This window comes from Thermobia domestica, chromosome 9 (assembly GCF_964235325.1).
Source record: "Thermobia domestica chromosome 9, izTheDome1.hap1.1, whole genome shotgun sequence".
Classification (NCBI taxonomy): Eukaryota; Metazoa; Arthropoda; class Insecta; order Zygentoma; family Lepismatidae; genus Thermobia; species Thermobia domestica.
In genome coordinates, this window is record NC_137462.1 from 92,264,847 (window position 1) to 92,278,057 (window position 13,211).

The window sequence follows — 13,211 nt, forward strand, 5'->3', positions numbered from 1 at the left end:
GGAGACAAATTTACCAGTCTTCAGAAGATACTGTCTACAATGCAGTGAGCAGAGAGGGTCGGTAGATCATACTGAGTCGGTGGGTCGCAGTGGGTCACGGTGGATGGTGGGTCGCAGTGGGTCATGGTGGGTGGTGGGTCGCAGTGGGTCACCGTGGGTGGTGGGCCACAGTGGGTCACGGTGGGTGGTGGGTAACAGTGGGTCATGGTGGGTGGTGGGTCGCAGTGGGTGACGGTGGGTGGTGGGTCACAGTGGGTCACATGCTGTTGACCCGCGACCCACTGACCCACTCAGAAAACTTGACCCACTTGACCCACTACCCATCTCTGGTGTAGTTCCAAGTACTCTTTTCAAGTATCCTACAGAGACAAAATAATTATCAATTATTATACTCCTACTACTACTTCTTATATTATTATTATTATTAGTATTATTATTATTATTATTATTATTATTATTATTATTATTATTATTATTATTATTATTATTATCAGAACAATACCGTGTAAAACCATGAAAGGTAGGCGGTTTGTATCTGAATAATGAAAACTAGTTGACTGTAGATCTCGGTCTTCGAAAAGTCTTCAGGAGGCAAAAACATCGGTCACGAGGTTCTGGGTTTGAGTTCCGGATGAATAAGTATTCGGACTCGAGCGAAAAGTTGTTAAAAGTTATACGGTGCCGGCCAAAGATGTTCAATACTGCTCGGCATGGGTTTATGGTTGTCAACAGCTCGAACGGCTCGGCTCACAGCTCATTCATATCGAGCCGAACCGAGAAGTGACCTGAGCCAACAGCTCACCTAAATGAGCAGGCTCGAACCGATGGCTCAACCAAGCCGAACCAAACCGAGCTGATTGATCACTCAACCGAGCCAGTTCGAGCCATCGACTCATTTGACCTGAGTCGAACCAAGCCGATGGACTCGTTTCAACGGAGCTAGCTAGAGCCGAGTCGGTGGCTCATCTCAACCTAGCTGGCTCGAGCCATCGGCTCAGTCGATGGCTTGTCCCTACCGAGTCGATGGCTAATCACAATCGAGCCGGAGCGAGCAACTCGCTCAGTTGAACCGAGCCGAGTCGGTTGACATCACTACCCGGATTGAGCTTTTGTTTGGGCTCAAACATTAGACCGTGCAGGTCTCAGCCTTGATGGTAAGAACTACATACTTATATTGGTGGTCATGACATTTGAGGCAGTCTCGTTATTAAAATCTATTGCCTCGTTATCAAGATGAGACGAGACGCACTAAAAGTCCCCCACAAGAGGCACTAAAAGTACGAGACGAGCTGCGTCCCTGTCGTGAACAACATTAAAAGTATTCCGTATTACTGTTTACATTCCTCATGACTTTCGTTTTCCAGGCTAATCTGGCGATGATTTCAAAACGAGTTAAAACGAGCTGAACGAGCAAGCCATTTATCAAACTCGACTCGACTCGAAACTCGACCTCAAAACAGTGACTCGACTCAAGAAAATTGAATTTGACTCGACTCGAAACTCAAGTCGAGTTGAGTTATAGCTCGACTCGTGCCCATCCTTAAGTATCTCGCAAGTCCTTAAACTTACGGAGCTGAAATTCAGTGTGTTAACTCTTTATTGAAAATGAACAGAACGTGTCCTAGCATTTTTAAAAATTCTCCTTTATGGGGGGGGGTGTCTTTCTGTATATGGAAAAAGGATAGTGGGTTGGTTTGTAAAAATAATCGAAAACGATCGATATTAGTTGAGAACAATTCAGAAACAATTATTAATTAATTGAAAAACAAAAAATAGTGCTTCGCTTCATATATCCATTGCTTCTTATTATTGTTGAATCCTATGTTTATTATATGGAGCGCTTAGACCACAAGGGGGCAATCAACCCATAAAGTTATGAGAAAAATAGACACAAAATTTGTACTGTAAGCTTGATTACACGGAAATTTTAAGTTTGGACTGTACGCGTAACTATATGGAAAATTTTACACTTTTTCCCCTTTACGTTAGTGTACTTACCTTGATTTCAGACTCAAATTTCATCCTTTTTCCATTGATAAATATCAATAATTCAACAAGGAAATGTTAATTTAATACAATGATAATTTAATTGAAATTTAATTTAGACCATGACAAACACTACCATTTTATATCAAAAAGGTCAAATCCACCGATATTTTAACAGAACGGTGCTTGAGCGATTGATTATAGAAATACAAACTCCGATTAGTCAGAATTTCACAGCCTGGTTTCATTACAAGTGTAAACACTTTAGAGGCCATGGATCATGTGTCAGACTTGATAACCATGGGTTTTGGTGGGTCAGAGTGGGTCACAGTGAGTGAGTGGATTATGATTGGTGGTGCGTCGGAGTGTGTCATAGTGGGTGATGGGTCAGAGTGAGTCATGGTGGGTCGTGGGTCACGATGGGTGGTGGGTCAGTGGGTCGTGGGTCAAGATTTCATTGACCGACGGCATCTCTGCCCATTAGTACCTCTGGGGTGGTAGGAAGGAATTGACATGTGAAATTAATCAAAAACGATCAATATTAGTGTAGAATCCATAGTTATCGATATCGCAGAAATTAACAATTACAATCCTGATACTGTTAAAAAATGAAATGAAATCTTTCAGTTTTACGTCCTACGGTTATGCCGGGTAGGCTAAAGGAGACGGTGATGATAAGAAATTAATACAATGATGGAATGAATAAAGTGGGAGGAAACGGAATAACCCCAAGAAATCCCACGAACATGGTGTTTTCCACCCCAAAGCCCATTTAGTGAGAGCTGGGATCGAACCAGGGACCTCTCGCACCAGAGGTGAACAATCTACCACTGAGCCTTCGTGCCCTGATAGCGTTAAACTCCAAACTCAGCCCCCACAGGTATGAGGTTGACAAGATTGAAAAATGAAATGTCTGAAATGATTGAGATTAGTGTCGAATCTATAGTTTGTAATCGTCAAGCTATTAGATTACAATAGCAATGGCATTTAAACAGAAGTTTAGGCATAAACGGCATGTCAGCTGCATTGAGAATTTACAAGGGCAGCACTGAAGGCGTTGGTCGCACAACTATAAATATTTTGATGTACGTGTATGAATTTATATTCCAGCGAACTTCTGGAGCTATTTTAACGAAACTTTCATATGAATTTCAATATTAAAAGAAATAATTAAAAAAGATAAAACTGTGGAAGTAAGTAAGATACTTCAATGGATGGGAGTTTGGTGGAATGTCATGTAAAAATAATGCACAAAGACTGATATTAGTATGCTATCCATAGTTTCCTGGGTCGCTGAAATGAATAGTGACGCTCCCAAGGACGTTTAAGCCCAAGTTCATCCCATCAGCAGAGAATTACAGAGGGAGGGGTGAAAAATAAAATATTAAAAAATACTTAATTTTTGTCTAATTCGTAATTTTCGAGGTCAGGAAAACGTCTGATTCATTTTTAAAGGTAGGTAGTATTCACAAGCAGGGTGTTTTATTCATATCAATTTGATTAAAGGAGTATTTAGGGAGGTTAGGGTTTTTCAATATTTATGTCAAAAGTAGAGTATTTTCTGCATACTTTTATTAAACTTGCATTGAAATAAATATTCTAAGGGGAAGGATATTCGAATACTTCTCGTAAACCTACATATATTATATAACGTGCGCGCGTTAGTAAAATCTGTTGAGTGTATAAAACTATTAGCCGTCTTTCGGAGTGAAGATTAAAGAAAATTATCTCAACAATTATAAAAGAACTCAGAAAACGACATACGTAAAATAAAACTTTCCAATTGAAAATTAACTCTTGATAATATGGAACCAAGGAAAAGTCGAATTTCCAATCTTTTATTGCAAAAAGAAATGTAACTCCACGTTCGAAATTGAAACAATGACACACCGTGGGTAAAGTTATGGGCATTTTTTTTTTTTATCTAAGACTGTCCATGTAGAAACTATACAGTTACATGATCGACCTACAGTGACAACAGAGTGGTATGTTACTTATTACCTTCCGAGTGTCTTTGAAGCTTGGAGATCTACTCACAGAAAGTCTTCACTGTCTCGCTTTCTTTATTAACACGACAATGGACGGCCATACATAGCAGCGAAAAGTTTAGAATTTCTACAGAAAATGGGTGTCCATATTTTACCGTACCCGGCTATCTTCAGATTTACCGTACCCGGCCATCCTTGTATAGTACTAGGTGAGTTGTCTACTTGCGTTTCTCACGAGGTCTTGTTCTAGCGGATTAGGAACAAGAAGGCCGAAGATCCTCATGGGACCAAGTCACATGCTGTGTAGTGTAAAAATGATCAATCAGCTACTCATCTGTTGTATGAACATCTGTGAAATAAGCAGTATGTTCGTCTCGGAGAAATAAAGGCGCTTTTCTTTATTTTGAAGACAACAAACTATAATGTCAATCACGTCTGGACATACTGAAACTGGCATAAAAACAAGTTCTCTGTTTTAATATAAAATGTTATCAGACTTCCTATCAAATAACACACAGCATTTCCAATCAAAATCAAGTATAGTACAAGATATAAGCTTCAAATAACATACAACATGAATCAAAGTAAATAACCTTGTGTCTTAAGAGGGCAGAAAGTTCATTGTCACATACAAATAATGGCAATGGTGACTTATGCTTTCAAGTTCATATAATTTCAGGCACATATCTCAACACAGGAAATATTTATTTTTTCATGATGTCTTACTCAATTTTAATCTTAAAGTAAACATCTTCTTTCGACAAATCAAGCAAGTAATTTAATAAATTACTAGGAGAATGTCCGTTCTTCGCACGGAAAAAATAGGTTTATGAAAAAATATTTGATATATGTGCAAATTTTCTTCATTTAAAACACTTGTTAATAGAATTTTGATTTCCCTGAAATTACGTAAAACTTCACGCAACAGCTCCTAAATAACTTTTCGCAACGTTAAGGCTGGATCAGACCGTTTTTAGCAGCAAAAAATGGCGGATTCACCAAAATCTACGTAAATCATTAGGCAAAATTTTTAGGCGATACGCATAATCCCAAAATCTATTTTTTTAATGTATTTTATCAGAGTTGAGACTGAGGTGAATCAATTTCTTGCACCGGAAATCACAAGATTTTCACAGTGTCAACGGAAATTGTTACTAAATCTCATATTCATCGAAATTAATTTTCCGTAAAGCACCTTTAAATGTCTTTTCTCAGTTTCCAGACTTGACCAAATCGATCTCTCGCACAATATACTAATATTCTGCATGCCAAAATATAGCTAGTTTCAAAAGAAGTTACGGAGAGGAAGGTGGCTCAGTGGTATAGATACGCTTACCTCTGGTATGTGGAGTCCCTGGTTCGATCCCCGGCCAAATAAATTTATGGTGGGCAACATTGTGTCCGTGATTTTTATCAGGATACTCCAATTTCCTCTCAATTCTCATTCCACCAACTCTTCCATCATCATTCACGTGCCTTAATCGTCGTCTCCCTTAGCCTAAAGAGAGGAATCGTGGGACGTTAAACTGAAAAGTTTCACTTTATTTCATTCAAAAGAAATTAGCAAATTACTAATAATGCGAAATCTTTTGATTCTAACTCGTGTCCTTGGAGTTATTACTCAAATTCTGTCTTCCGTGCTCGTGGGTTTTCTCGGGGTTCTCCCGTTTCCTCCCACTTTCTTCATTCCACTATTTCACTCATCTCTCATCATCACCGTATACTTTAGCCTAACCGGCATAACCGTGGGACGTAAAACTTAAAGATTTCATTTTCAAATTCTGTCTTAAAGTATACAGTTTATTATATATTCACAAAATTTCAACTTTCTAGCGCGAGAAAACCTCTAACCCCATTTCCACCTTCTTACATGATTCATTTTTTTAAATAGTTTTAACCATAAATTTATACCCTAATATATATACAAAATTATGATTATGTACACCTATTTCGGAGATCTGGGGAACGAGAAGGAAGAGATACAGACCGTTTCCTCAGACCGAGGATCTCATTTCGTAAAACCGTGTCTAATTCAGAAGGTAGAAATGAAAAGTTTTCAAGATCAGGCACCTAATGTTTTAGGAAATCCAGAATGAAAAAAATTACATCATGTTTTTTTTTTTCTTATTTGTTTTTCTTAGTGGTACCATTTCAAAAATCCCGTGTCATCTAGAGCCTGAGTGAATCAAGAATATTTATGAAAAAGTTCAAAGACCAACAGAAAGGCAATAAGTTTAAGCCTCAGTCTCCCCTTGAAGCTCAAATTTCGCAAAATCACTTGGTGTGAATTGAAAATGCTTAAGCAAATTGTTCAAGGTTTTATACTTAATAGGGTTAAAGATCTGGAGAACGGAAGAAGAAAGCCCTTTTTCCCATCTTTTTAGGAAGTCACAATTTAAACAAACAAACAAAAAAAAAAATCTGCAGTAGGGAAAAATATTTACTCAAAATGTAATAGTTCTACTCTCAAAATTGTACTGAACGACAAGAAAACAATCTTCCCTCCCTTACATAGGAAGTTGCATTTCGAAAATACCCGTATAGTCCACAGCCCAGGGTGCGATGAAAACAAAAGATTTTAAGGTTGTACGGTGAGTAGTTTCGGAGATTTGTCGAGGGCAAAAATCATTGAAGCTCTCCCCTCGTTCTTAGCTTTAGGAGTTACATTAAAAAGAAAAAAAAATTGTCTTATCTACAATATAGACTAGAAGGAGAACATTCATAAATAATTTCAAAGTTCGTCTAATAACAGAGAGATTTGTTTATGAATGACTCAGTGAATGAGCCATTGAATTTATACATATTACCTTAAATATCCGTTCTTCGCACGGGGAGAATGCGTTTCATGTTGGACATAAAAAGCGTCAAAACTGTCCCCAATCAACTTAGGGACCGCAAAAAATATGAATTTAACACTAATATCGGTCATTTTCAATTATTTTTATATGGTACCATCTTCTCTTAGAAGTACTAATAGGGACTGAAACGGCATCGAAGTGTCACTGTTGATCTCACCGACCCCGAAAACTATGGATTCGGCACTAATATCGCTCATTTTCGCTCGTTAATTTTGCACATTTCCCCCTCCCCAAATTGCACCATCAAAATGAAATTATGAAAATCATCCCAGACCTCATTTATGTTGAAAATTTGATCGAGATCAGTCGTGTTGTTGAAGAGTTAATAAGTCACAACATTGTCATTTTCATTTTTATTTATACAATATAGAAAGATAGATTTGAAAGTAAAGATATATGTTAAGTGAATAAATAAGGAAGAGTAATTCCCTTGGCGTTGTACCCAGGAGCGTACCATGGGCCAGGCAACCCGGGCAACTACCCGAGGCGCCACATTCAGGGGGTGCCAAAACGAGTCTCAAAAAGCAAATTTTATAACGTGTTCTCTACTGATTTTTTTTTTTTTTTTTTTTTTTGTTTATATTGTTGTAAACTAGCGTCAATTAGATAATCTTTTTCCATTCCACCATGGAAGAAGAGAGTTTCATAGTAGGGGACTGTATCGACAAATGGAGACATGGCATGTACAAGAGAGAGTGGAGGGGGATTTAATATTGTTTATAGCGGCCCATTATCTTTGTAAACTTTTCCCAGGCAATGAATGTTATTGGAGTTTATATGTGCTACTCATTTAAAGTGGTAGTGGAGGGTTAACAGGCACCACTTATTTTTGTTTTCTTAGATACGATGCCGCCGCACCTAACTGTCGGCCTTTGTTGAAAGTAGTGTCTAGGAAATGTTATTGTATCGCTATGTACAGTTCTTGCAAAATCATTCATTTCGACCCAACAACATGACCTATTTGGGTTTTTATACAGGATCAAAAAGGAAGACTATGATACCCTGATGAAGAAATTTGCTGACCTAGAGCATTGTTATATTGAGGGTTTCCAACTTCAACAGGAACTATTGGTTTTACTCCTCCTACTACCAGGTGAAAATAAAAAAAAAAAAAAAAAAAAAAAAAAAACTTGAAGCAAGGTCGCCGATCCTGGAGAACGTGGGGGCCCGGGCCTTCCATGCTTATGTGGCCTCCCATGTATTTTTTGAATATTTTTTATTGTTATATTTTTTTATGAATATACAATATTTTGCATAATTTGAATTTAATTTGTCTTAAAATCCTTATATATGCCTTCTTAGACCCTTATTTGCAACCAAACACATCTTAATGCCCCCCACCCTCCCAAAGTTACAAAGAAAATGTCAGCCTTGCTTTGAAGTATTAAAATACTTAAGGAGTAACCAGCAGGCCCGTATCCAAGGGGGTTTGGGGGGCCGCCCCCTCTTCTTGTCAGCGTGGCTTCAGGCGAAAGGAGATTCTCAAAATTAAAATTAATTAAAAATTATTTGAGATCTACCATGTGCCAGGAGCGCCTCGTGGGGATCGCCATGATGCCGATTGAGTTCGACATTCTTCAAGACATTGACACAGATGTCATTGTTAGGTATTTTGCAGACAAAAAAGACTTGAAAAAGTATATTTTAATTGTTGTGAGTGCTGAAAACAAATATATTTAAAGTTGTTTAATTTGTTGTTAATTTTCAGTAATAGTAAAGTTTAACTTTTTATTTAGTTTCTAAATTTTGTTACACTATTAATTATCACGCCTGATGCTAAATGTTGCAAAATTAGGAAACTAATTTGAGTAAATTATTCAAGATTTTAAGGTACTGTTTTTATAGAAGAAAAAGACATGGACGCTCTTTCTCATAAAGTTCCATAAATTGACATTGATATGATCTACTTACTTATCAAAGTCAGAGGATTTCTAATACTTAATAAAACCTGTTATTAAGCTTTAGTCTTGTAAGAGTGTTCAGCTTTTGTACAAATTCATGAGATATGTTTTATGAATGCTATGGACTTCAACTAGTAGGACCTACTTAAAAAGGGTGGTTTATATTACTGTGCGTAAAAGACATTCAACATATGTGAAGTGTCTTTATTGGTATTTCACGTTATTAGAATAGATTGTTACATAGTGGGATTTATGGTAGTGGGTGGTATTGAATACTACTACGCAGTGTAGAACAAAATGTTGTACAGAATAATAGCAGAAAGTGTTGCGTAACTGAAACAACCAAATGCTAATATCTAGCAGTAGACGCGCTAGTATTAAATGTAAATAAATTATTGTGAAAGTTCCATCGCGCTTACGTATTTTTCGCGAAGTTGCGACAAATGTTCCAGTACCTTCTCATCCAGTGAAGAGCTCGTGGCTCCGAGCTGTGCAGTATTATACAGATATCTTAAAAATCAATGAAGACAGCCGTAGACTCACTAAGTTTCGATGATGTAGCCGCTATTTATGTATTTCAAAAATGTTTCTCTACAAGTGGCATTGAGAACAAAATTAAGTATATACATAACCACTTCTCGGCAATACCTGAAGTTGTCAGACAGTTGGAATCCTGTAAGAAGGCTTTGCAGCATTCACTCTCCTTGTTGGGCGAATTATCGCAGACTTTGTCCAGTGAAACAATTCATGGTCTTGCCAAAATAGCGTCAGATAAACTTTGCAAAGTATTTGGCAAAAAAAAAAAAAAAAAAAATACGGGTACAAAACAATCTGTGCCATTACAAATGTACTTAATGGTGAAAACATGGAATGGGAAGAGAATGTAACACAGGAAGACTTTCATGTATTTCACATGTACGAGTGACTTCTGCTGATGTAGAAAGAAACTTTTCGATCTACAAAACGTTTCTTACTGATAAACACAGAGTTGATAGAAAAAAAAAAACTTAAGAAAGATAGTTCATTGCAACAGAGATCGTTAAGATAAGATATTTTTGTAAGAACCTGATATTTTATTTTCGTAGTGTATATTTCAGTGCATATGTTAAATTTTTAAATGCATATTTTAGTGCATATTTTTATACTGTATTTTTCGTGCATGTTTGGATGAATATTTTGGGGTTTGTTTATGTATGGAAATCCGCGCTCTATTGATGATAATGATTGAATAAAGAAAGCCGAAGGTAACAGAATACCGAGAAAACTCGCGCACACAACTTGTCAGTCACTAAACTCACTTGCCAAGAGCTGAGATCGAACCTCGGACACATCGACCCACCACTGGACACAGTAAGGCCTACATGACTGAACAACTCAAAGGTCAAATTTCTTAACCTGGAAACTTTAAATTTTTACAGTGCATGGGATTTGTAATGTGGGATACCATTAAGGAGAGATTTTTAGAAAATCGATATGGAAGGAAGGAAAGGGTGCTGGCAATAATTATACTAAAATTTCCATATCTCCGAATCTCTGAAGGCAGAGAGAGACATAAAATTTGGTATATAGACTTGCCATTTAAAATAATTATACACGTGTTTCGTCGGTTTTTGGTATTTCCCCTAGAATGGAAGAAGGGGAAGGAATGGGGTTACAATTGTTATAACAAAATGAAAATATCTCAAAATCCTTTAAGGTTAGAGACATGAAATTTGGTATTTAGACTTTTCATTTAAAGTTATTAAAGATGTGTTTCAGCGTTTTTAGATATTTCCCTTAGAAGGGAAGAGAAAAGCAGAAAGTGAAAAAGGCGGTAAGAAAATTGGTGGATGCTGCAATTGTTAAAATAAGATAGCCATATCTCGAAATTCCTAAAGCTTAGAGACATAATTTATTTTATTTAGACTTTTCATTTAAAATAGTTAAAGAATTGTTTCTGCATTTTCTGGATTTCCTTAGAAGGGGAAGAGAAAGGTGGGAGGAAAAAGGGATTGGTTTGCAACTGTTATAATAAGATGGCCCTATCTCGAAATACCGAAAAATTTGAGACATATGAGGAATATGAAAAGTGGTATTTAAACTCTTTAATCAACTAACTTCAATATGGATACAGCTCAAAATCTCAAAAAGGCGAGCATTCAGAGCACTTGACTTGACAAAATTAACAACTTTAATAGCCAGTGATAATGCCTGCTTCAGGTTTCTGAAAAAGTTTTTTTTTTTTTTTTTTTTTTTTTTTTAAACTAAGGCTTGTGTGTGAATTAAGTAGTGCAAACCCATAACTGTAGAATTTTTGTTCTTTGCCAGCTTTATAAATCCAGACTGCGAAGCTAACATCGCTGGAGCTGCATCACCACATATTTCTACAACTCTGTTCCAGGACAAACCATTTTCAAGAAAAAAATATTGCGAGCAGGAAAAACAACAGAACCTTTTGATGATGTTTCCAATCTTTTTGAAAACAATATTTTCATGGAGTGCTCTGCTTGTGTCACCGTGTAACCTATTGCTGTGGCTATCCGAAAATCTTACATGATAAAGTATGTAATTTGATATATCATTGAAAAGATAATGACAACAAGAAAATTTATATAGGAAAAAGTTTTGTCTCGCTGTTCTTAAACAATAAGCGAGATATCAGATATATATGCCCCTTCGACAGAAACTTATAAAACTGAGAAATAATGGGTAGGTTATTCATTTATTTATGTTTGGAAGACTTAAGTACTCGATATATTTTTAATTTAGATTATTTGAGTTGGTCATGTCAGGACAGTTGCGTGATCCTCTAATCCAACTCTCTGGAAAATGAGACAGTGTGGTGGCAAATACTTATTCTGAGAAAGTTGATCTTATATGATTGTCTGTACACCCGCCGGTGGCTGTTCAAGGCTCACGTTCCGTCCTTCATAACCTTGGTGTTGCGTAATGACTAAAGAAATTGAATTTAATTGAAACATATTCTGGAGGAACATTTCTGGAGTAATGTTATCTACTAATAACGTTTTCCATTAGTATTTCATTATACACCTCAGACTTAGGGAGCATAAATAAATAAATGTCATTCCTGATTAAAGTAATAAATTTCATTTCAAGTAATTTAATTTTAATATATACAAAGATAATATTTGCAGTCTGGAACATAATTTGTCAACACTGATCAATTGATTTAAAATATATATATAGTGGACGCTCAAGTGCACACTGGATAAAATGGGCTTCAATCCTGCTTTACACTGGATAAAAGTGCAAACTATGGTTTAGCCCCTCCCTTGATTATATTCTGGATCCGCCACTGTATATATATATATATATATATATATATATAAAAGTTTATGACTGATCCAATGAACAGTGACAGTTTTATTTATCTTGTGAAAGCATTAATATTTTACAAAAAGTAAAATGTATTGATTAATATAGAAGATTTTTCAAGAGACCGATTCTCCGCATTGAGCGGTTGGTTTATTACCTGTCACTCAATGTGTCGCGTGCTAATTTTTCCTCTCCTAAATTTGTGGTCAAGACGTGTGGTAGTTTTATTGCTCCGTGCCTTTTCCTTATTTTATTGGGGGTACAGAAATATTCTATCGTTGGACAAACTCCTCTCTGCAGTCCGTGCACTGGCAACCATGTATGACTACAAAACTTGTACCTCAAAAGCCTTCGTTTGAAAAAGCCATCTGCTGTTTTAACACAGTATGTTTTGACATTTTACAACTATGATTTATGAGGGGGTAAAAATTGGGACCCCGGTATTTCGTGCGCGCCACACCGGCACTAGCGGTTCAGATGCGGAAAAAGGGAGAATGCCGCCTTATTACCGCAATGGCGGTAAAATTGCGGCACTCGTGTAATTTTGTAACGGTACCACCGTGTTAAGCCGTCATCGGCTCGCCAAATTTTCGTTCTTCGTTATGATCCAGCGGTAAGAAGTTTATCTTACTTACAGCATCTATCCCATCTTGAGATCTTAAATCTTTTTCTTTCTCTCCTACGATTCCACAGATCTTTGCTGTCGAAACGTCAGGATTCTCCAAGGATTTGACTCCTTCCGATTCGACATATAGGAGGGAGGCCATGTTACGAGATATGAAGTGAGGACAAGCTAGGACATCTTTATTTCATGAGGAAATTCAACCAGCCATTAATGCAAGCCAAGCAGCCTTCAAGAGTTCACTGCCTGATGTTATTAACACCAATATTCTGTTGTACGTCGCTAGCTGACTTTACATCAAAAGATTAATTAACTATTGCTTTGCTGTTATTGAGGAAGTCTTTGTACTTGTAATTTGTAATAAACACTGGTAGCAACTTCCTATTACCTTTTGCCTACCAAATAGTCTCACACACGACGCTTTTAATTTGCTTTGTTAGATCAATTGCTTCTCTCAATTGGTTCGACCTCATTGGCCCCTCATAGTCAGGCTACTGCAAGACATTGTCCGTTTCGTTCGTTTACCCACGACACGATGTTA

At 36.9% G+C, this 13,211-nt stretch overlaps 1 protein-coding gene across 1 annotated transcript in view; it reads left to right on the forward strand.

The window, feature by feature from the left end:
* Positions 1 to 12,835, forward strand: part of LOC145694040 (thiosulfate:glutathione sulfurtransferase-like) — a 30,897-nt gene extending 18,062 nt beyond the window's left edge. The window contains exon 2 of the mRNA XM_081770177.1: positions 12,742 to 12,835. Within this exon, the coding sequence (XP_081626303.1) occupies positions 12,742 to 12,803 (62 nt within the window). The 3' untranslated portion in view covers positions 12,804 to 12,835. The remainder of the gene's footprint in view (positions 1 to 12,741) is intronic.
* Positions 12,836 to 13,211: the final 376 nt, after the last annotated feature.